Source organism: Eleutherodactylus coqui, chromosome 2 (genome assembly GCF_035609145.1).
Source record: "Eleutherodactylus coqui strain aEleCoq1 chromosome 2, aEleCoq1.hap1, whole genome shotgun sequence".
Taxonomy (NCBI): Eukaryota; Metazoa; Chordata; class Amphibia; order Anura; family Eleutherodactylidae; genus Eleutherodactylus; species Eleutherodactylus coqui.
Genome location: NC_089838.1, coordinates 340,059,328 through 340,084,641, shown reverse-complemented (window position 1 = coordinate 340,084,641; position 25,314 = coordinate 340,059,328). Strand labels below are relative to the sequence as shown.

The following is a 25,314-nucleotide window of genomic DNA, read 5'->3' as shown; positions in this document are numbered from 1 at the left end:
GGATGTTTATGATAAGTGTGTGTACTATTACTAACAACAATACAAAGATTGTTACTTTTGATGTCTGTTATATTACTAAAATAAATGGACTTCCTGAGTTTTACCACCAATTGTGGCCTGGATGTGGGTTATTGAGGTGCAACCACCAATCTAGATCCATGGACAAATGGCGTTACCAAGATCTCAATACCCCCTAAGTCGTCATGATAGTTATTAGAGAGCCCCCCTTGTTACCACCTAGTGCTGTATGTACAAAATGTACAAAAATAAAAAATTGATGGCACAAAAAGAGGATACAGTCCATCTATCCCGCCGTTATTTTATTTCCTTTTTTTCTCTCCTAGGATAGACCCATGCTTGTTCCTGGCAGCTTGAATTCATTTATTGTTGATTTTCCAACTATGTGCACTAGAAGTTTCTTCCAATCATTTACTAGTTTCAGTATAAAAATATTTAAGTTGCAAAGTCCTCATCAATGGACAGAAGAAGCAGGGAACCATGCTGCTCCCTGCTGCTCTCATTGTTAGGATGTCAGGTCAGCAGGAAGTGTAGAAGCACGGCTCTCCTACTTATATCAATGGGAATGAAGCTGTAATTCCTCCTACTTCGACTGACCATTGATTATGACATGCAGTGGGCCAGATGATCAGCTGATGATGGGGGTCCCGAGTGCGGACCTCCATCCATCAACTACTGTTAACCTCTCCAGGGGATAGGGTATAAGTTAAAAGAGACCAGAACACCCCTTTAAGTATTCCTTAATAAGTTTTGTTATTTAGACTTGCTACCATTTTTGTAGCCAGTCTTTGGACTCGTTCTATTTTATCAATATCTTTCTGAAGATGAGGTCTCCAGAACTGACCCCATTATTCCAGATGTGGTTTCACCTGAGCTTTATACAGCAGAATCACAATGTAAGCCCATTTGCACTACTAGTGGTTACAGACAAAGTGGTGACTGGCAGTTGAAAAAGGCAGATGCAGGGGTTTTATTAGAGATAGATCAGAGGACATTGGGTTTATAGGCAGAGCTTTTATATAATATCACAGATCTTCATAAACCTTGAACAGAAACTTTGTATGAAATGGAAATGCATTAACTAAAATCCATAACTACAGTCACTACTGTACTTTTATGTTGTATGCCAGAAGTCCTGCATATGTAAATCCCAGATAAAAAGTCACATTCTCATTCCCGTAAGGCACAGAAGAGTTATTTATGGGGACAATTTCAATCCTTTCTTTTATGCAGTGTCCCATTGCGTAAATCTTCCCATTCTCAGCAAAACCTGGCACGGTTCTAAGGAGTTTTTGTGCACTATCTAACTTTCCCACGTCTAAATAATCAGACTTTAATCTCCACTCATTCACTGGTCCTTCCATATGTTTCTCTACGGTGCTTCTGTGGAGCAGTTTATGAAGACCATAATTATGTCCCAAGAAGAAGAGGACATTGGTGCGTTTTTTGCGAACAGGGATGTTCTTGATCCTGATGTTATGCAAGCGACGAATGTTCTGAAGAGCAAAGCTCAGAATCCTGTCTTTGGCCGCATCAGGCACCTTGTCTATAATGTCATCTTTCCAGTAGAGAAGCAAAAGCAATAGATACGCGCTTGAAGGAAAAGACTTCCTGGGGTTTTGGAATCTATTGCAAAGATCCCGTAATTGCTGAAAAGTTAACAGTTTGGGATAGTCGGGAGCTACACAGGCCAATGCTATTTGGCTCATTATGTAATTGATTAAGTCAATATCATCCAAGTTTTTACCTGGTAAACATTTTGTGTAAAGTTCGACTATGTTTGAAAGTTTTGTGATCGAGTTACTGTGATCTGAAATCATTGACAGAATTGTTGTGATGCTCCCGCCTCCCAGTCCATAAATGTTCATCCTCTGAATCAGTTTACTGATAGAATTATTAATGTTATCTTCCCCATTTTCACTTGGAAGCAAAAGGTGTGAACTAAAAAACTCTGCAAACACCTTAATTTTCCGCAGCAGCCATTTTCGAGGCGAGTTGACTTGTTCTTCCCCCCTATTCTTCTGTTCCTTGTCATCACTTTTATCAGTTTGGAAGTAACTCAGATCCTCTGAAATCCACTCCAGTGCATTGTAGATATTTTGGTGTAGACCTTTTAAATAGTTGTGATACTGCAACCAGGGTTTCTTGATGGCTTCTGGAATATAATCAGTTAAGAGATAGTGCAGAAGTTCATGGCTTTTATCTTTTTTATTCTGACGGAAAATTTCAAACGTCGACAACAACTTTAATAAACGACATCCGACTTCCACTTCGCCAAAATATCCAGAATTGTTCATGGTCTCAGATTCATCTCTCGCTGCTTTTTGTGCTGCGCGAAAGCACTGCATGGCTTTTAGAGCATGTTCGAAAAACTTTGGGAAGTCTTCCAGTGGCACAACATTATTACTCTTATCAAGTAAAAAGCTGAAGCGCTTTTTATATACTTGTCCTTCAGTGTCCAAAATAAAGGAATCATTAGGCAGCTGTGACCTAGCAGTCTCTGCCCAGTATTTAGCGGCATCAAACTTATCATATTTATAATGCAGTCTAGCAAGCTGCTGGGCCAGAAATGGATCTTTCTCAAATCGTTCATAAGCAACTTTTAACAGGTCAATGGCTTTTTCTTGATTTTCTTCTTTTTCACAGACATGTTCAATAAGAGGAGACAGAAATGAATCAACACTGTCACCCCTGCTAATTTTACGTCGCCGAAAAAGCAAGTCTCTAACAAATCCAAGAAACTCCTCTCTACCAAAACGGTGATGGAAAAGAACATCTTCCTGGAGCAGGGCCATAGCAATTTGACTTTGTGGATTATCAGGGAGCTGCTTTAAGATTTCTTGTGCCACATATGGATGTATGATATGAATGCAGGTTATAGAAGTTACTGGGTCAACTCTTTCTATGAAGATTAGTTTAGCTTGTTCACTAAGGCAACTATTGAAATTGCACTGCCTTAGTCCACTTACAGCTGCTGTATGCGCAGCAAGACCCATAAACGCTTCACAGTGGGACATGGAGATGTAAGAGTTTTGTATGTAGCAGTTAAGTAAAGCCACATATCTCATGAGACGGGTTACATTGGAAGAGTGGTCAACATTCTCCATGACGTTATGAACAAAGTTTGTCACGTATTCTTCTACAAACTCTTGACTCATTAAAATAAATGTTATAATTGACTCAGGAGAGAACTGCTTCTTAAGTTTCTCTGCTTTTGTAGTAAACTTTATTTTTTCACCCTTACTAAGCTTGTGAGTAATTGCAACAGTCTCTAATGCAGAAAACCTGGAGAGATTTTCTGGGGCATTTGCCCTTTTGCAACTTAAAAGGATGAAGCATAATTTTGAGGGTGTAATCTTCTTAGACACCATTACTTTGGTTAGCTCATCCCTTAGGTCATCGATGTACTCATCATCACAGTCTTCAATGAGCAGCAGGACCGGGTGGCAGAGGTTGATGTCTTTCTCTTCATATTCTCTGAAATTCACGGCATGTTCACATGCAGTCATGATGAGAAATGAGGATTTCAACACAGCACATCTTAACTCTTTCCGTTTCTTCCAAAGAATTTGACGTGCGACTGTACTTCCACCACTACCTGGTTGGTGGGCAATTTTTATTCTTGCAACAGGAAGCCTCATTCGATTTCCATATAGAATCTCGTTTAAAATGTTATGAACATCTGTACAAGCTTCTCTCTCTATAAAAGCTTCACATTTCCCTTGTTCTGCAAGCCAAAAGTGCTTCCAGTTGACTTTCCCACCTCTGTAGAATGTTGTTTCAATCTCTTCGATTTGCTCCTTATTCAGATCTTCCAGGTTTATGTTATCACATTCATTAGTGCACAGAACTTCCAGTGAATGCATTCTCTCTTCATCTGGGGTGGTGAGGACGCACACCCCCTTTGTTGAAACAGATAACTGTCTAGTAGAAGAAGATAGAGGCAGAAGATTTTGGACAGTTGCATCAATATGACTGAGCTGCATTCCCACAATGCTCCTCTTATCTAGGATCTCCATATTGCAGGAAGTCTGTGCCTGGTTGGACCACTTCTCATAGTCTTCTTTGTTTTCTGAGATGCATATTATATGGTCCATACCATTTAATTCTGTGTAAAACTCATGGAACGTATCAATAATTGGTTTCTCCACAGAAGAAAGCAAAAGAAACACAACAATGTAGTACCCCTTAGGAAGAATTTCATCACAGATGAAAGTAATGGCCTTCTTTAAAAGCTTTCTCTTTGTTCGGACCCAGGTGCTTTCATCGCATGGCTTATCCCCACCCCGATAATTGCTGCGACCATTACAAAATATCCAGCTGGTTTGGTTGAACAGGGACAGTTTGTTTTTAAGATCTCCTGTACTCATTCTGCTTTCATTGGAGTAACTCTCCAAGGAATGGATGTTAATTGCATGATGCTCTTTATATTTAGAGCACAGCCCCTTATCATCTGAGCTTGGGTCAAAGTCAAAAACACATAATATATCCATACGCATTAAGAAATGTACATGCATCAGCTGATCCTCTGTGCACTGATTTGTAACAAGTATGTATCTCAGAGACTCATTGATGTATTTTTTACCATCAGTCAGCAGGACAGAGATTTTCCTCCCTAAATCTTCTATGGTGGGCATATCACAAGTAACGTTCTGTTCCGCCTTCTCCCTTGCTTCATCTAAATTTTGAAGTTTCTGGATAAACACCACCAAGTCTTCCTCGGGGACCGGCACAGATTTTGCACCAATTCTCCGGTAGTAGGTTTTCTTTTCCTGAATTCTTTTGTTGGTTTTATCATTGAACTTTGGTAAACTTGCTTGAAAAGCATGTCCTTTCACATTGGCTGAATCAGACACAACGTCCACCTCAACCACAAAGCATTGATCTTCACAATCATTACCTACAACCTCAATAAATTTGGGGGTGCGAATACAAGCCCTAGCAGCATCACTGTGATTAAAACATTTCTCAATACAGTCCAGTGCATCAACGTACCAGTCCTGATCCTTCACCAATATGCCCATTACCTGCCCATGCTTATAACATTGGTCTTGCTTGCTATCCATCACCCCAAAATGTATTGTACCATTAGTCCTCACATTCATGCAAGCAGAAGCAAATTTGATCACTTCATAAGCAAATTTTGCCTGAAGTTTCTCACGGTGCAGCTTAGATGCATCAATTAACGACTTGAATTCATGACATGGTGCCATGAGGTCTTCTACTCCAGATTCTGGAGGAAGGATATGGCCCTTCACATACTTAAAGATTCCAACTTCCTTATCAAAGGGTCTAAACTTTGTCATAGAAATTGACTGTGATTTGTGTGCAGGTCTAGATTTGTCTTTTTCCTTTGTACCTGCTGAGCGATTTTGTGTCTTGTCCAAAGACAATGCCTCTTCTGAAATTAGATGTTCCTCTTCAGTATCAGGGTGACTTTCACTAGGTTGGATAGTGGATGCTGATGTTTCAGAATGGATGGTGGCTCCCATTCCCTGTGTAGCTTGATGTCCTGCATCATCTTGCGCAGGAAGGTCTGGGAGTGATAGTTTGGCTGGGTTTTTCCTGCTTCTTGGTTGAGGTGAAGGAACTTTGTCTTTCTTTAGTAACTCATTTCTTTCTTCAATAAGCAGTTGTATTTGTCCTTGTTTCATGCCAAGCCTTTTCAAAAACTCATCATTTATTTTTTTCAGAGCTGGTCCGGTTACTTCTTCATCAAACAGTTTATCAATATATTCTGTCTTGATGTGTATGGAGCGCAGCCACTCTCGAACATGATCTTCTGTCCAGTCATCCAGAGGTCTCACTCTGTAATCTGTAAGAAAAACATTCAGTCAGCAGTGATTCAACGAACACATTAACTTCTTTGTTATAACTTCCCTTGTCTCGTCTGCTCATTAATCCCTGCCTCCTTCCTGAGTGACAGTACAACACAGGCCTCATCTCTGAGACTCAGAAGAGTTTCTGTACTTTCTGAACTTTATAATTACCACGGTATGGGTAGCCATCCTTTTAACCCCTTATCGTCACAACTCTCTCTTTTTTTTTCATGTTTGTTTTTTCTCCCCCATTTTAAAAAATCATAACTCCTTTATTTATTCATCGACATCACTGTATGATGTCTTGTTTTTTGCGTGACGAGTTGTTTTTTTCAATAGTACTATTTAAAGTACCATATAATGTACTGAAAAACATTAGAAAAATTCTAAGTGGCGTAAAATGGCAAAAAAAACTGAGCTTCAGCCATTTTTCGGTGTGATTTATTTCTACGGCACACAAACTGCAACAAAAACGACATGAAAGCTTTATTCTAGGATTCAGTACGATTACTACGATACCAATCCTATGTAGTTTTCTTTTTTTTTTTGAGTATTTTCTGCCACCATCTTCTGTGCTCAATATCTTTCTGTCAACATAGTTGTGCGAGGGCCTTTTTTTTGTATTGTTATTTTATAATTTAGATTCTTTGATTGTAAATATAGCAAAAGCTTTTTTTTTTTTTTAAACTTTGATTCCTTCTTTTTTCAACAATTGGTAAAACTTTATTGTTCTTATCTTTACTTCTCTTTTTAGTCCCCAGATGGGAAAACAACTTGTGATGCTTTGATCTCTCCTGCAGTATGATGGAATGCCACACCATTACATTATACTGCGATTAGGCAGGCAATCTATTGAGCCATCTCACAGGGATGAATTTCTAGGCATTCTGCCAAAACAGCAAAAACAGAAGGCTCCTGGCTGCCATGACATCGGCATGGCTCCCTGCAATCTCAACGTGGAAGGGCGGTACGGGACCCCCGGAAATCGGGGATTTAAATGCCGCTGTCAGAATTAATGGGGGCATTTAAATGGTTAATAGCTCAGCTTGGCCACGCAATTTCCTTTCATACATACCCAGACTCTGCAGGACGTAACTGGACATCCTATAGTGGGAAGGGGTTGAAGAGGCAGACAAACTGCCTGCAGCAAGCATCGGCTGATCTTACAATTTGATTGGCGCTCGTATTTTTTCATTTTGAAATCACGATGAGAGGCCATTAGAGTGGCATGTGTGTTGGAGTGGCATGTGTTATTTTTTGTCAAAGTGTTTTTTTGGCTAAGTGTATTGCAGTTATATCATGGCAGTTAGGGATATTACTGTAGCCTTTGTGCTCCTGATAGCTGAACAACTAACAACCAACACCCATATTCCGTAAATTCCAAACACATCAGCCCTTCACTCCTTCCTCATTGCCCTCCATCTACATCAGCCCCTCTCTGCTTCCCTCAGTGCCTTCCAGGTGCATCAGCCCCTGTCTGCGTCCCACAGTGCCCTCCATACACATCAGCCCCTCTTTACTTCCCTCACTGCCCTCCATTTACATCAGCCTCTCTCTTCTTCCCTCAGTGCCCTCCATACACACATCATCTCCGCTCTGTTTCCCTCAGTGCCCTCCATACACACATCATCTCCGCTCTGCTTCCGACAGTGCCCTCCATACACAACAGCCCCTCGCTACTTCCCTCAGTGCCCTCCATACACATCAGCGCCTCTCTGCTTCCCTCAGTGCCCTCCATAAACATCAGCCCCTCTCTGCTTCCCTCACTGCCCTCCATACACATCAGACCCTCTCTGCTTTCCTAAGCGCCCTCCATCAACATAAGCACCTGTCTGCTTCCCTCAGTGCCCTCTATACACATCATCCCCTCTCTACTTCCCTCACTGCCCTCCATACACATCAGCCCCTCTCTACTTTCCTCAGTGCTCTCCGTACACACACTATCCCAACTCTGCTTCCGACAGTGCCCTCCATAAACATCAGCCCCTTTCTGCTACCCTTAGTGCCCTTTATCCATATCAGTCCCTGTCTGCTTCCCTAAGTGTCCTCCATCAACATTAACCCTTGTCTGCCCTCTATCCACATCGGCCCCTCTGTGCTTCCCTCACCGCCCTCCATACAAATCAGCCCCTCTCTGCTTCCCTCAGTGCCCTCCATGCACCTCAGCCCCTCTCTACTTTCCTCACTGCCCTCCATGCACATCATCCCCTCTCTACTTTCCTCACTGCCCTCCATGCACATCATCCCCTCTCTACTTCCCTCAGTGCCGTCCATACACACATCATCCCCGCTCTGCTTCCAGCAGTGCCCTCCATACACATCAGCCCCTGTCTGCTTTCCTCAGTGCCCTCTATGCACATCAGCCCCTCTCGACTTTCCTCAGTGCCCTCCATACACAGATTATTCCCATTCTGCTTCCGACAGTGCCCTCCATAAACATCAAACCTTCTCTGCTTCCCTCACTGCCCTCCACAAACATCAGCCCTTCTCTGCTTCCCTTAGTGCCCTTTATCCACATCAGTCCCTGTGTGCTTCCCTCAGCACCCTCCATCCACATTAACCCCTGTCTGCTTCCCTCACTGCCCTCCATACACATCAGCCCCTCTCTGCTTCCCTCACTGCCCTCCATACACATCAGCGCCTCTCTGCTTTCCTCAGTGCCCTCCATCAACATCAGCGCCTGTCTGCTTCCCTCACTGCCCTCCATACACATCAGCGCCTCTCTGCTTTCCTCACTGCCCTCCATACACATCAGCCCCTCTCTGCTTCCCTCACTGCCCTCCATACACATCAGCGCCTCTCTGCTTTCCTCAGTGCCCTCCATCAACATCAGCGCCTGTCTACTTCCCTCAGTGCCCTCTATACACATCATCCCCTCTCTATTTTCCTCACTGCCCTCCATACACATCAGCCCCTCTCTGCTTCCCACAGTGCCCTCCATACACATCAGCCCCTCTCTGCTTCCCTCAGTGCCCTCTATACACATCATCCCCTCTCTGCTTCACTCAGTACAGTTCATCTGCATTAGCCCCTTTCTACTCCCTCTAAGTGCCCTCCATACACAGATTATTCCCACTCTGCTTCCCTCAGTGCCCTCCATCAACATAAGCGCCTGTCTGCTTCCCTCAGTGCCCTCTATACACCTCATCCCCTCTCTACTTCCCTCACTGCCGTCCATACACATCAGCCCCCCTCTGCTTCCCTCAGTGCCCTCCATACACATCAGCCCCTCTCTACTTTCCTCAGTGCCCTCCGTACACACACTATCCCCACTCTGCTTCCGACAGTGCCCTCCATAAACATCAGCCCCTCTCTGCTTCACTTAGAGCCGTTTATCCACATCAGTCCCCGTCTGCTTCCCTAAGTGTCCTCCATCAACATTAACCCTTGTCTGCCCTCCATCCACATTGGCCCCTCTGTGCTTCCCTCACCGCCCTCCATACAAATCAGCCCCTCTCTGCTTCCCTCAGTGCCCTACATGCACCTCAGCCCCTCTCTACTTTCCTCACTGCCCTCCATGCACATCAGCCCCTCTCTACTTCCCTCAGTGCCGTCCATACACACATCATCCCCGCTCTGCTTCCAACACTGCCCTCCATACACATCAGCCCCTCTCTGCTTCCCTCAGTGCCCTTCATGCACCTCAGCCCCTCTCTGCTTTCCTGAATGCCCTCCATACACATCAGCCCCTGTCTGCTTTCCTCAGTGCCCTCCATACACATCAGCCCCTGTCTGCTTTCCTCAGTGCCCTCCATGCAGATCCGCCCCTCTCTGTTTCCCTCAGTGCCCTCCATACACAGATTATTCCCACTCTGCTTCCGACAGTGCCCTCCATAAACATCAAACCCTCTCTGCTTCCCTCACTGCCCTCCACAAACATCAGCCCTTCTCTGCTTCCCTTAGAGCCCTTTATCCACATCAGTCCCTATGTGCTTCCCTCAGCGTCCTCCATCCACATTAACCCCTCTCTGCTTCCCTCACTGCCCTCCATACACATCAGCGCCTCTCTGCTTTCCTCAGTGCCCTCCATCAACATCAGTGCCCGTCTGCTTCCCTCAGTGCCCTCTATATACATCAGCCCCTCTTTACTTCCCTCAGTGCCCTCCATGCACATCAGCTACTGTCTGCTTCCCTCAGTGCCCTCCATACACATCATCCCCTCTCTGCTTCACTCAATGCAGTTCATCCCCATTAGCCCCTCTCTACTCCTCTAAGTGCCCTCCATACACATCAGCCCCTCTCTGCTTCCCTCCGTGCCCTTTATGCACATCAGGCCCTCTCTACTTTCCTCAGTGCCCTCCATACACACATTTTTCCGCTCTGCTTCCGACAGTGCCCTCCATGCACATTAGCCCCTCTCTGCTTCCGTCAGTGCCCGTCATACACATCAGCCCCTCTCTGCTTCCCTCAGTGCCCGTCAGACACATCAGCCCCTCTGCTTCCCCCAGTTTCCTCCATCCACATCAGCCCCTCTCTGCTTCCCTCAGTGCCCTCCATACACATTAGCCCCTCTCTGCTTCCCCCAGTTTCCTCCATCCACATCAGCCCTTCTCTGCTTCCCTCACTGCCCCCCATCCACATCAGCCTTTCTGTGCTTCCCTCAGTGCCCTCCATACACATTAGCCCCTCTCTGCTTCCCCCAGTTTCCTCCATCCACATCAGCCCTTCTCTGCTTCCCTCACTGCCCCCCATCCACATCAGCCCCTCTCTGCTTCCCTCAGTGCCCTCCATACACATTAGCCCCTCTCTGCTTCTCCCAGTTCCCTCCATCCACATCAGCCCCTCTCTGCTTCCCTCAGTGCCCTCCATACACATCAGCCCCTCTCTGCTTCCCTTATCCTTGCACAGCTCACTTGAACTCCTCGCTTTCTAAATGGCCTCAAATCTTCTGACTCTACTGAGAAACAGAAAAGCTGCTTCCACAAATCTCTGAACCATTAGCTCCCTCTCTCTATCCTCCTTCTACTACCTGTGGAGGAACGTCTCTCCTAACCCCATCCCACCTACCCTGTTTCCCTGAAAATAAGACATACCCTGAAAATAAGACAAAGCATGATTTTCCTGAATTTTTGAGTATGCAAAATGATTTTTTAGGCTTTTTGAGGATTCTTGAAATATAAGCCCTACTCTAAAATTAAGCCCTGCTAACAGTTAATTTAAAAAAGTTAATTTAAATAGTGTCCAGGCAGCTATACATGTAAAAAAGTTCAACCTTTTTGAACAAAAATTAATATAAGACAATGTCTTATTTTCGGGGAAACACGGTATTATACTAGTGATAACTTATCTTCCCCTGTAAGAAACCCCTCTGATCCAGTTACCATTCACTGTTCACTGTCACCTGTAAATGTGCTCTCTGAAACGTCAGTCAGTGGGAAATAGTCGTATCTGTCTATATTCAGTGGAGAATCTCTCTCCCGCACCTGCATATATACAGAAGAACCCTAAAATAATCTCTATTGATACACGTTAAAAACATTGGGCTTAGAAAAATCCACAATGTGTGAGGGCAAGACATACAAAAACAGACAAGACACGTGTGCCCTTCCTTTGCACAATATTACGAAAAGGTGGTTCAAACAGAGTTCAAATGATGATTTCAGATGTACGTTATATCAAAAACATATATATATAAAATCTGCAAGAACCTCCCACAGAAAGTAGATAAAAATAGGAGATCAGAGGGTCTCCAGTATCTAATTTCGAGCCTAGGAAATTTATGGGGTATTGACTGTCGCAGTTCAATAATGGTATAATATGTTACAGTCTAATACTTATTCCCCCTCTAGGTTGATTTACTGGATAGACTACCTCTACTTCTATGGAGCCATTAGCCTATGTAGGCAAACAGGTTATGCCCTCTGTACCTGCAGGCGAGGATCTCCCTGGCGTACCTGCAGGCGAGGATCTCCCTGGCGTACCTGCAGGCGAGGATCTCCCTGGCGTACCTGCAGGCGAGGATCTCCCTGGCGTACCTGCAGGCGAGGATCTCCCTGGCGTACCTGCAGGCGAGGATCTCCCTGGCGTACCTGCAGGCGAGGATCTCCCTGGCGTACCTGCAGGCGAGGATCTCCCTCCCATACCTGCAGGCGAGGATCTCCCTCCCATACCTGCAGGTGAGGATCTCCCTCCCATACCTGCAGGTGAGGATCTCCCTCCCGTTCCTGCGTGTATACAGTATAGAGCAGAATCTCTTTTCTGTATAGACAACAGAATATTAAATGCTACAACCTAAATATAACAGATTAGAGAAACAGAAAATGTTTCTCTATCTGGTTTAAATGTATCAAAATACGCTTTGATCCATCTATATCATCCATAAACAGTGCATTACCCACACAGTCATATACTGAGATATGCATGCATGTTATATATGATACATGTTATATATGAACCAGCAGTGGAGTACGAATATTATAATGTAATAGTTGGGAATCTATATTTAACCCCTTAACGCCACAGGGCATAACTGTACGTCCTGGCAAGGTGGTACTCAGCGCAACAGGATGTACATTTACATCCTGCGCATAGCGCAAGCTCAGATCCCACACTATGCGGGAGCGAGAGATGGCTGTCACCGATAGCCGGCCTCCCCCTGCAACAGTGGGGATGCATCAGGACAGCAAACCCCACTGTTAACCTCTTCCCTGCCATGATCTATGTAGATCGCGGCATGTAAAGGGTTCACAGAGGCAGGGCGCTTCCTGTGACGTCATTGGACTCTCGCTGCAGGCGTCCTGATTTGCCAATGCCTATGATCGCTAATACAAGCTATAAGGCATTGTAGGACAGATGTCCTGCAATGCTTTATTATAGCGATCATATATGTAATGGTACAAGTCCCCTACAGGGACATTAAAAGTATAAAAAAAATATAAATAATTGAAAAAAAGAGAAAAAAAAACAACAACCCGTTTCTGTTTTCACCCATATTAGCAGAATTACTATTTTAAAATGTAAATCGCACATATTTGGTATTGTCGTATCCATAACAACACGTACAATAGATTGAATGTGCTTCTTATTCTGCAAGGCAAAAAGCGTTAAAAAAAACCTTTTAAAAACTGCAGCAAAATGCTTATTTTTTTCGTTGTGACCCCCAAAAAACGCAATAGAAATAATCAAAAAAGCCATATGTACCTAAAAGTAAGACCAATAAAAGCTACAGCTCGTCTCACAAAAAGAAGCCCTCACAGAGCTCTGTCCAGGGTAAAATAAAAAAGTTATAGGACTGTGAATGCAGCGATTAAAAAAAAATAATTTCCAAAAAAAGGGTTTTTATTGTGGAAAAGTGGAAAAACCTAAAACAAAGTAAAAATGTAGGTATCGTTGTAACCATACCGACCCGCAGAAAAAGTGTATTCTTTCATTTATGCTACATGAATAACGCTGTGAAAAAAAAAAAAAAAAAAAATCTCTGGCAGAATTGATGTGTTTTCTCTCCCTACTATATTATAAAATGTAATAAAAGCTTTACAATATAGTCTATTTACCTAAAAACGGCACCAATAAAAACTAGTTTGCCACACAAAAAAGTAAGCCCTCATACGGCCGCGTCAATGGAAAACTAAAAGAGTGATAGCTTTAAAAAAATGGAGATGAAAATCCACCAAAAATTGTTGTTTCCTTGAGCCCAAAATAGGCAGTGCCCTCAAGGGGTTAAAAGAGGTAGCGCAGGATTAAGGGATATCCGTATGTCACCTAAAGTGGGCTTTAGTTGGAAAATCTGGAAGTGAGGGCAGAACCACCAGAAATGAAGAAGAATTCGGTCTGCTCAGCCCCATCTCCAGCAACAATCAGAAGCGAGGAGGTTTGGTTTAGTTTCCGGGGTTGCGGACGGTATGGTAATTTATGGGGATTTTCTAGTGCATCTGAATACCAATGAAATGGGGAAATAACTATTTAACCATTTGTCTCCTGTTGTTGGTAAATGTCAGTTTGAAATATATGAGAGATTAGAATTTGGTAACTTACCCAAATGCCTTTATTACCTCCAATTTCAAAAGAATGTTGATTCTGTTGGGACTGGGGATTTTTTGTAAAAGGTGTCATATTTGAAAGTATTTGAATAAGTCTTTTCTAGGCACATTGAACAGGTTTAAGAGCTCTGGAAAATAATCTCATCTGTCCATAACTGTAAAATCTGGGTCATTCCCAAGCTTTTCCAGTTGGAGAGATCAAGATCCTCTATTGCAGTAGCAAGCGTATCTATAATTGTATTGCAACCCGCTGCTCATCGGCCTCCCCCGCACCAGACTCTCTCCTCCCCAATCAATACTATATATGGCAGCTAGACTTATATTCCTATCCAGCTGCTTCTCAAACACCTCTGCACTATGCCAGTCCATCCATTATGGAACCAAATTCAAACTTATCACCCTCACTCACAAAGCTCTCTAAGGCACTGTGGCACCGTACAGCACCTCCCTCCTGTCCATACACCACCCATCCCGCACACTTCGATATGCCAACACAATTAGATTGAACACCCCTCTAATTCGACCCTCACATGCTTGTCTCCAGAACCTCTCCATAGCAACACCGGTCCTCGGGAATGCACTACCCCAAAACATCCAGACAATTCACGGAACTTGTGACACGCCTTAAAAATGCACCTCTTCAGGGAGGCATGTCAAATCCCCTGATCTAATCCCCCCCCCCGCCACAATATTCCCCTCCCTATGGCTCCCTACACTCTCCACCTTGCCTATCATACACATTTTCTGCCCCTATACCTCCTTATCACCCCCTCTTCATTTTGTTTCTTAATGACTAAATACAATTTGTAATCTACGTACTGTTTGTGCTCCCCAATGCCCCATCTCCTGCCCCTCTACCTCCTGTATCACCCCCACTCAGGCTGAGCCAATCAGAGGCAGGTCTGACTCACACCCCCTTCACACCCACTGCCGGCCTCGCTGAACTCCGTCTGCCGGGACAAGGTAAGTATATATATTTTTTTTATTTTTACACATTTCAGGATGAATTGCAGGGAAGGGCTTCTATATTTAAGCCCTTCCCGACAATTCATCCCGCGCACGCCGGCAGCCCATTGCTTTCAGTGGAACCGGCTATAAGCATGTAACCCAGAAGAAGTGGCAGCGGAGTGTCATGCAGGCAGTGATTGTGATTTGTTGGAGGTAGTGTGGTGCTTAGCTAAGGTATGCATTGCTAATGAGGGCTTTTCAGAAGTAAAAATTGTTGGGAGGGGGGGGCACTCTTGCTGGTATTGTGGCTTAATAGTGGGACCTGGGAACTTGAGATGCAGCCCAACATGTAGCCCCTCGCCTGCCCTATCCGTTGCTGTGTCGTTCCCATCACTTTCTTGAATTGCCCAGATTTTCACAAATGAAAACCTTAGCGAGCATCGGCCATATACAAAAATGCTCGGGTCGCCCATTGACTTCAATGGGGTTCGTTACTCGAAAAGAACCCTCGAGCATCGCGATAATTTCGGCCCGAGAACCGAGCACCCGAGCATTTTGGTGCTCGCTCATCTCTAAAAGCTACCCTTGTTTCTGAGACAGTATGTTATGCAGAGCTGTTCAGTAGCCAGTTGTATTGTTACTCAGGGAGTTATAATTGTTTAGTTAGTTATGCAGCACTATGTGTAGCAGCCATTTTACCATGTGCCTTCATGTCACTGTTATGTAATGTTATGTAATGTTTCCTATGCATCATACTTATGTCAATTATATGTATTCTTATAGTTTTAGCAATCATTATCATCATCATCAATGCACATTCGTATGCTATGATCTGTTAACCACTAAACCTGTCAGATTAAGAAGAACAGTTTGCTTATTTGGAAGACAGAAATGGTTAAACTGAATGTCAGACTGCACACCGTGTGAACGTGTAAGAAGACAGAACACGCTCCTTGCCGATGTTCCCACTCCCTGTACCAAATCTAATTCTCCAACTTCCCAGTGTTGTACAAACTTGAAATTTCCCACAAACATTCTTTAGGTCCTAAGTAAGAAAAGTTAAGGCAGTGATTTCCAACAGGGGTGCCGTAAGAGGCTGCCAGGGGTGCGCGGCTCTCCGGCTGGAAATCACGTCGGTAGTCGTGTATTACGTCGCCACCAGAGGTTAGGAGTGGGGATATAATACACCAGCCATGACATTTGCTGATGCCCCCAGCTTGTGATAGGCTGTGGGCGCTCTCAGTTAAATGTGTTCCGGCCCCCTGCTGCCCTTTCTGCTGAATGTCCCCATGCCGGTCCTCTTGCCCCTCCCTTTGCCGCTGCTGCCTTCACTCTCCCCTGGCTGGCCATGGCTTAAAACCACGGCGCTCCTGCCAATAGTGGTCCCCAGTCCTCTGCCTTCTCTGCTGTGCACTGTAGACTATCGGAGCTCTTGCTGCTGCTGGCCTCACTGACCCGCACCCCTCTGGCTGCGCGATCGGTGCAGTAGCGCTGCCACTGTCAGCAGCACAGCCCCACCTTGGAGCTGTGTGTTCTCCTCAGCTCTCCTCTGTCCCGGCTGCAGGGCGTCCTGGCTGCTGACACTCGATCCTGGCGACAGCGTTGCCGTGTGTGTGTGTGGAGGGGGGGGGGTTATGAAGAAGTTTGTGCCCCTGCTGGAGGGTGGAGGCTACCATTGCTTTTACTATTAGGCTTACATTATTAGGTGTAAACAGCTAATAATGTAAGCCTAAGGCCCCCTGCACACGGGCGAAAATTCTGCGGCGGTATTTCCCGCAAACTTTCCGCCCCTGCGCGCCTGCATAGGATTGCATTACAAAATTTCGTGAAAATACAGCATGTTCTATTTCTCTGCAAGACCCGCACAGAAATGTCACTCCCGGCGGCCCGGCTCTGCTCTGCTCATACGCTGGCTGGCAGCTGGCACATTACAGAGCCGGAGCCACGGGAGAAGGTGAGACCCGCACTGGTCCCTGCAGGGGTGCGGGTTGGGTCCCGCTGCGAGATTTCTCGCAGGGGATCCGACCCAGCCGTCTGCAGGTGGTATTACACTCAAACTACCCCAAGCCCTAACCCACCAGAATGGGCACAAACTCCCTCCACGCTGCTGTCAGCCTTTGACCTTTGCTGCCTGTAATTACTTGGGTGAGAACGCTCTGACTACTAGGGCAGCAATAGGGCGTTGCTCTGACTACTAGGGGAAGCAATAGGGGGTCGCTCTGACTGCTGGGGCAGATGTAGGGGGTCGCTCTGACTGCTGGGGCAGCAGTAGGGGGTCGCTCTGACTGCTGGGGCAGCAGTAGGGGGTCGCTCTGACTGCTGGGGCAGCAGTAGAGGGTCGCTCTGACTACTGGGGCAGCAGTAGGGGGTCACCTATCACTGCTGTGGCTGCAATAATTACTACCGAGGCCACTGTGGGGGTCGCCATTACCACCGGGGCTTCCAATAGAGGAGGGGTCGCCATTACCACCGGGGCCACCAATAGAGGTGGGGTCACCATTACACCGGGGCCACCAATAGAGGGGGGGTCGCCATTACTACCGGGGCAGGTAATAAAGGGGGTCACTACTACTACTGGGGCCACCAACATGGGGAGGGGGGGACACTATTACTACACAGGGCGGATTAGTTGTGAAACCCATAGTAGCAGCAGCAGCAAAGTGGATGAGATTTTGAAAATCATCCACACGGTGTGGAAACAATCTGTACAAAACCTGTGTGGACGCTGACATGTGGTGTAGGATTTAATTCCACAACATGTTAATTTTAAATATAATGTATATGAATAGCCCACCCAGCGCTCCAGCGTTCCTCCCTGTGTGTTTTTTTTTAAACAGCCCTGTCCTTTTTCTAACGATGGAGGTGAAAATACTGTCGTAATAAGCCACCCCCTAACCACGCCCCAAACACACCCTAACCACACCCCCTTTTGGTAGGGGTGCCGCGCCGTAAAAATTTTTTCCCAGGGGTGCTCCAAGGCTGAAATGGTTGGGAAACACTGAGTTAAGGGGTTGAAACTTGATTATTCAAAAGTGCAAAAGTAAGTGACCCCCATACATCTGTACCACTCATACTTGAAATTTGGCATGGCCATTGATTAGATCCTAAATAGGAAAAGGAAAGGGGGCTTAACTTGAATATTTAATGCTAAGTGCAAAAGTATTGGCAACCCTATTTAATCTATCTAATCTAATTCTCTAACTTCCCAATGCCGTATAAATTTTGAATAGGAAATGTATAGGGGGCACAACTTGATTATTTTATTCTAAGTGCAAAAGTAAGTGACCCCCTATGTAATGCACCTAATAACACACATATTCTTTATGTCCTAAATAGGATAAATAAAGGTGTCACAACATGAATAGTCATTTCTTTGTGTGAAAATCCGTGATACATGAGAAAACATAAGGCCTAGGGGAAATGATCTGTATACAGAGGGGAATCTACCTCTATTTGTATATACTGAGAATATAATTGACCTCTGTGTGTATATACTAAGGAGAAGCTAATGCTCCTTTATTTGTATATACTGAGGAGAACATAATGCTCCTCTATGTGAATATCTACTGAGGAGAACCTAATGCTCCTCTATGTGTATATAGCGAGGAGAATCCAATGCTCCTCTATGTGTAAATACTGAGGAGAATGTAATGCTCCTCTATGTGTATATACTGAGGGGAATCTAATGCTCCTCTATGTGTATATACTGAGGAGAATCTAATGCTCCTCTATGTGTATATACTGAGGAGAATCTAATGCTCCTCTATGTGTATATACTGAGGAGAATCTAATGCTCCTCCATGTGTATATACTGAGGAGAATCTAATGCTCCTCTATGTGAATATATACTGAGGAGAATCTACGTCTCCTCTATGTGTATATACTGAGGAGAATCTACCTCACCTCTGTGCGCATATACTGAGGAGAATCTACCTCACCTCTGTGCGTATATACCGAGGAGAATCTACCTCACCTCTGTGCGTATATACTGAGGAGAATCTACCTCACCTCTGTGCATATATGCTGAGGAGAATCTACCTCACCTCTGTGCGTATATGCTGAGGAGAATCTACCTCACCTCTGTGCGTATATGCTGAGGAGAATCTACCTCACCTGTATGTGTATATACTGAGGAGAATCTGCCTCACCTCTATGTGTATATACTGAAGAGAATCTACCTCACCTCTTTGTGCATATATGCTGAGGAGAATCTACCTCACCTCTGTGCGTATATGCTGAGGAGAATCTACCTCACCTCTGTGCGTATATACTAAGGAGAATCTATCTCACCTCTATGTGTATATACTGAGGAGAATCTACCTCACCTCTGTGCGTAAATACAGAGGAGAATCTACCTCACCTCTGTGCGTATATACTGAGGAGAATCTACCTCACCGCTATGTGTATATACTGAGGAGAATCTACCTCACCTCTGTGCGTATATGCTGAGGAGAATCTACCTCACCTCTGTGCGTATATGCTGAGGAGAATCTACCTCACCTCTGTGCGTATATGCTGAGGAGAATCTACCTCACCTCTGTGTGTGTATATACTGAGGAGAATCTACCTCACCTCTACGTGTATATACTGAGGGGAATCTACCTCCCCTCTGTGTGTATATACTGAGGAGAATCTACCTTACCTCTGTGCGTATATACTGAGGAGAATCTACCTCACCTCTGTGCGTATATACTGAGGAGAATCTACCTCATCTCTGTGCGTATATAGTGAGAAGAATCTACCTCACCTCTGTGTGTATATACTGAGGAGAATCTACCTCACCTCTGTGCGTATATACTGAGGAGAATCTACCTCACCTCTATGTGTATATACTGAGGAGAATCTACCTCACCTCAGTGTGTATATACTGTGTAGAATCTACCTCCTCTCTATGTGTATATACTGAAGAAAATATAACTAACCTCTGCGTGTATATACTGAGGAGAATCTACCTCACCCCTGTGTGCATATACTGAGTAGATTCTACCTCACCTCTGTGAGCATATACTGAGTAGATTCTACCTCACCTTTGTATGTATATTTTGAGGAGAATCTACCTCCCCTCTATGTGTATAAATTGAATTGAATGGGAGGGTGGCACATTCTGCAGTGGGACATTGGTACATGCAGTCTGAGGAGAATCTAACACTCCTCTATGTGTATACATATTTTATTCCTCGGTTTCTCTGAAGTAACCTCAACTTCATAAAATTTTCCATCTGAACAACAGGTAAACACCTGTATCAAATTAACTTGGGCAAAGCCGGGTATATCAGCTAGTACTGTATAGGTATATACAGAGAGTCGATCATATCCACAAGGCGGGTTCGGTTTGCAGTGAACATGGTATGATGGTGTCTCCCACCTAATAAGTCATACTGCAAACACTTGCTTATCAGATACAGTTTTACCCTTTCCTTTCACCACATTTTCTTTGTGTGTCTTAACATATTAGTGACAAAGCCTGTTTATGCCTTAATGACCAGGCCAAATTTTGGAAATCTGCCATGTGTCACTTTAACATAGAATAACTCCTTAAAGGTTTTACATATCCAAGTGATTCTGATATTGTTTTTTCACCACATGTTGTACTTCATTTAGGTGGTAAAAGTAGACCATTAATTTTTTTTAATATTTACTAAAGGCGCCAAAACTAGGAAAATTCTGAAAAAAATTGTCTTTTTTTTTACATTTAAAACTGCAATATCCCAAATATGTGCAAACATACTGTCAAAATTTGATGAGATATAGATTTCCATCCATTTATTCTGGACGCACATTGAAAAAAACATTTTGCTTTCCTACACCAAGCAAGCTTGCAAAGGATCAGAGTTGTGAATGATGGATACTCCCATAAATGACCCTATTTTAAAAAATACACATCTTAATGTGACCCTGGCATCTCCCCTCAACCTCCGATCCATCACACCTCTAGGAATCTCCAGTCCGTCCGCACCCAACATTTCGCTGAGACCATCCAGTCCTCCCGGTCCCTTATCTCTCTTCTCCCCTGCCCTTACCTGGCAGCCGAACACAACCAAAGCTGTGCCCTGGATGAAGCAGCACTACCCATGACCCGAATTGTCAACCTCAGACCACGGCAACCTTGGCTCACGTCCCAAACGCGCTTCATCCAGCGGTGCTCTAGGTGCACCAAGCGGCTGTGGAGAAAATCAAAGCTGCCCGTAGACTTCCTCCTCTTCAAATTCATGCCTAAAACTTGTAAGCAAGCCCTTTACTATGTCAAACAAGTTTATTTTACCTCCCTTGTCTCCTCACTATCCCACAACCCCAAATGACTCTTTGGGACCTTCTACTCCCTCATTAGCCCCAAATAACAGAGCCCCATGACGGATCTGACTGCTGGAGAACTAGCCGCCTATTTCAAATTTAAAAAATTGACAACATCCGGAAAGAAATCTCCAAAAAACTGCATGGCTAGCCCTGATCCCAGTCTCCTCAGCACTGCATCCAGCACCTACTCACTTTCTATGTTAGCACCAACGACAGAGGAAGAAGTCTACAGGCTGCTTTCCACTGCGCGCCCCACCACCTGCACTAACAACCCTCTCCACTCTCACCTCCTCTGCTCCCTTTCCCCAGCTCACATTACTCACCTCCCTACAATCTGCAACTTCTCACTAACCTCTGGCACCTTCCCCTCCTCATTTAAACACTCCAACGTCCCTGAAGATTCGGGTGCCGCTGCGGCTGACAGGTGAGTCGCAGCGGGGAGCAGGGGAGAGCGGGCGGGAGAGAGGGAGAGAAAGATCTCCCCTCCGTTCCTCCCCGCTCTTCCCTGCAGCTCCCCGCTCCGTACCGGCACCCGAATCTTCAGGGACGAGCACAGCGATACTCGGATAAAGCAAATTACTCGAGCGAGTAGTGCTTTTCGGAGTACGCTCGCTCATCCCTAATTATAATTATTATTCCCTGAGGGGGGTCAGGGTATTTTGACCCCACAGTTTCTTTTCAGGTATTAATGCAATTTCGAGGAGAAAAAAATATTTTTTTAAAATATGTCATTTAAAAGACCGTGTCTCTTTTTTCTCTTTTTTAAGGTGGACATGAACATAACCATTGTGGCCCTAATATTATGCCCATATGCACAACGGGGCCCAAACAGAAAGGAGCATTAAACTTCAACTGTGTTTTGAGTTGGATAATGGCGATCACGTGACAGTGACCGTGCCTCTCGGTCACTGCTCTAGCAGCCAGGAGCAAGGAAATTTTAAGTTTCTTGAGTCCTCTCCAACTTTTGCGCTTGGGTTCACCACTTTGTCAATGAGCGCATGCGTCAAAGTTGGGGAAAGGTCTGCGGATAAAGATCCCATCAGGGAACATCGCCAGAGGCCTTAGGTAAGTAATTTCATCCCCCCTCATGGATCGGATCCATGATGGGAGGTGAAACTAACTTTTTCTTTACTTTTACGTGATCACCATTTTCTATTGAAATCTCCAGGCTTTTTCTAGGGCATGTCCGCGCCAACCCTAACATATCAGCGATACAGACAGGAGGGTCTGTGCACAAGGTGGCGGCGTATGTGGATGATTTATTGTTCTTTCTATCAGCGCCGCCTGTCTCACTGCCCAACTTAATAGCCGAGCTTAGAAAATATGCCCAATTGTCCAACTTCAAAATAAATTACCAAAATTCTGCTGCACTAAATATTTCCCTACCTCAATCCTTAGTAGCACACCTGAAAGAGTCCTTCTCATTTCGTTGGGTCACAGAACACATAAAATACCTAGGTATGCACCTAACCGCACATACGAAGATCTTTACTTAGCTGATTATCCGGGTTTACTAGGGAAGATTAAAACTGACCTGAACGCCTGGACGAACGGGTTATTTTTGTGGTTTGGTAGATGTTCGATTTTTAAAATGAACATTCTACCAAGACTTCTTTATCTTTTTCAGGCCCTTCCAGTCCATATACCATTAACATTTTTTAGACACCTGAATTCCCTAATGAACCAATTTATCTGGGCAGATAAACCCACTCGAATAGCTCGGGCCACATTGGTAAGGCCTACAATGGAGGGGGGTCTGGGTCTTTCAGACATAAGGGCATACCACCAAGCCTCCAAATTACAGAGGGTGGGTGGATTGGCACAGACACAGGGATGCCAAACAAATGGTGTCTGTGGAGGGGGGAGCCTCATCTGTGCTCTTAATAGCGCTACCCTGGTTACAAGATAACCTGCCCCTTGAGATCAAAGATCACCCCCCAATCGGTCCCACTATAAAGACTACTCTCGGGGTCTTTCAGAGAAAGGATCTCTCACCGGCCCCCTTTTCACTATTCCCAATTTTGGGAAACCCCTCCTTTCCACCGGGATTAGAGAACGGTGGTTTCAATACATGACTGGACAACAAAAAATTCAGGGCTATTGATTTTATACAAGAGGAAGATTGGCTCTCAGTCGAATCCCTAGCCAATGTCACAGTTCCAGCCCCTTTCAACGTGGCAAATTCTTCAACTCCAACATTTCCTTACATCCCTTCCCCAACCCCGAGGTTTCATCTGCCCAAAGACCCAATTTGAACAGTTATGTCTAGGAAAAGACCCATCTAGACACACACTTTCACATATCTATAATCTATTGAATGCCGAGCCTGACTCGATAGCCCCCTTATTCATACGGACTGGGAAAGAGAACTGTCAATCACACTCACAGAAGAGCAGAGACATAGGATTTACACATTCACACATATATCTTCTATCTCTAGCAAAGACCAGGAATCAGGTTTCAAGATCCTTACGCGCTGGTACAGGGTTCCCTCTCGCTTGCACATGATGTTCCCTTCCGTTTCCCCTGAGTGTTAGAGGTGTGGAGGAAAACAAGGTACAATGCTACAGATATTTTGGGAATGTCCAATGTTGGCCAGTTTCTGGTCTGAAGTATGGCGGATTACCTCCAAATTAACAAGCTTCATTCTACCAAAATCACCCTTGCTGTTCCTGCTGCATCTTAATGACATATCTGTGTCCACATATAAAAAGTCTGTGGTACGCCATCTGGTAAGCGCAGCAAGAGCATGTGTTCCTAGGCTATGGCGGCAGAATGTGTTTCTCTCAATTCTTTGGAATTCCGTAACAAATACAACTCATAAGAGCACTAGAGAGCAGAATTACGCCCTTAGTACTGTTCAGAAAGGGATGCTGCAGTACGACAAGGTCCTGCCAAATAATATGTGGACAAATGCTAGACTATGCATTAAGATGTACTCTTCCTCCCCTCTATTCCATTCCTTTTTAGATTCCTGTCCTCTTCTCCTTTTTTTTTTTCTCTTTTCCTATGGTTTGTTTTTTTTCTATTTTACGCTGTTCTGTTACGCCACAGTCATCCTGCGGCCCGGGATGACCGCTCCAGGTTGTCAGCTACCTCAGTAACCAAGAGCATGGAGCGGTCACGTCCACAGCTTGCAGGATTTTAATTCCATTAGGGCGCCCACCCACTGGCGTTTTTTTTCCCTGCGAAATTCGCAGCATTTTTTTCTCTGCAGGGGTCTATGGGACTTGTAATGTTAAAATCGCGATCGCGCAAAATGGCGATTTCGCGCGATCGCGATTTTAACATTACAAGTCCCATAGACCCCTGCAGAGAAAAAAATGCTGCGAATTTCGCAGGGAAAAAAAACGCCAGTGGGTGGGCGCCCTTAGGGAGAATGTTTTTATGTCCCTGGGGATTAAAGCCCAGCAAGCTAGGATGTAAGAAGGCAATGGGGTGGTTACTTAAGGGTTAATAATTCTGTTTTTACTGCAGATTGTAGACTGAAGATCTACCTGCCGTTCAGCGAGGCAGGACGTTTCTGCACATTTTTGGTGGATGTTTTTGCACATGTAAAATATCTGCTTGCTGAACACAGATAATAGTCCCCATTGATTTCTATGGGTTCGCTCTCATGAGCAGGTTTTGCGCACAAAAAAGTAGGACCTGCCAAGGAGAGGCATGTAAATACACAAGGGGAAGCATGAAACACTGCAAAATGCTGAGGAAAACAAAAAACACATCAGGACCTCTGTAGGCTAAATAGCCTTTAATCCATGGAAAGAGAGTGTCACACGTGTGTGATAACTGGCCCTGCATGTGCAAAAAGTACAGTACTGTGCGCCTCAAATACCTCGCTCTTGCACAAGTACGTTGCACTGTGGCAAGCATGTTTGCGCATACAGTCATCTGAATAAACCCGGAGTAGTGGAGGGCTCTGCAATCGTGTGCAGCTCCTGTGTAGAGCGACGTGAAGGAGGGTCCCTGTAGGCTCAAGCCTTCCTGGTCTGAGCTCCATAACAAGATGAACTTGGACAGTGAAGAAGAGCACTAGAAGCTACGGGCCCACAACCGCCCCATGTGTACAGCACTCATCCTCCATCCCTGCAGCCAGCGGGCCCACAACCATCCCTTGTGTACAGCACTCATCCTCCATCCCTGCAGCCAGCGGGCCCACAACCCTCAATTGTGTACAACGCTCACCCTCCATCTCTGCAGCCAGCGAGCACAGAGCTCCTCTCTCAGGACGGCCTTCTTCACTCATCCCCTCTCTA

The 25,314-nt window shown here is 45.0% G+C and overlaps 1 protein-coding gene across 1 annotated transcript; it reads right to left on the bottom strand.

The window, feature by feature from the left end:
• Window positions 1-964: 964 nt before the first annotated feature.
• LOC136613062 (sterile alpha motif domain-containing protein 9-like) lies at window positions 965-25,314 on the bottom strand. Its single transcript, XM_066593892.1, has 2 exons — window positions 25,244-25,314; window positions 965-5,833 (listed from the first exon to the last, which is right to left on the bottom strand). Exons 1-2 carry the CDS (start codon window positions 25,302-25,304, stop codon window positions 1,122-1,124), a joined length of 4,773 nt encoding a protein of 1,590 aa, XP_066449989.1. The 5' UTR covers window positions 25,305-25,314; the 3' UTR covers window positions 965-1,121.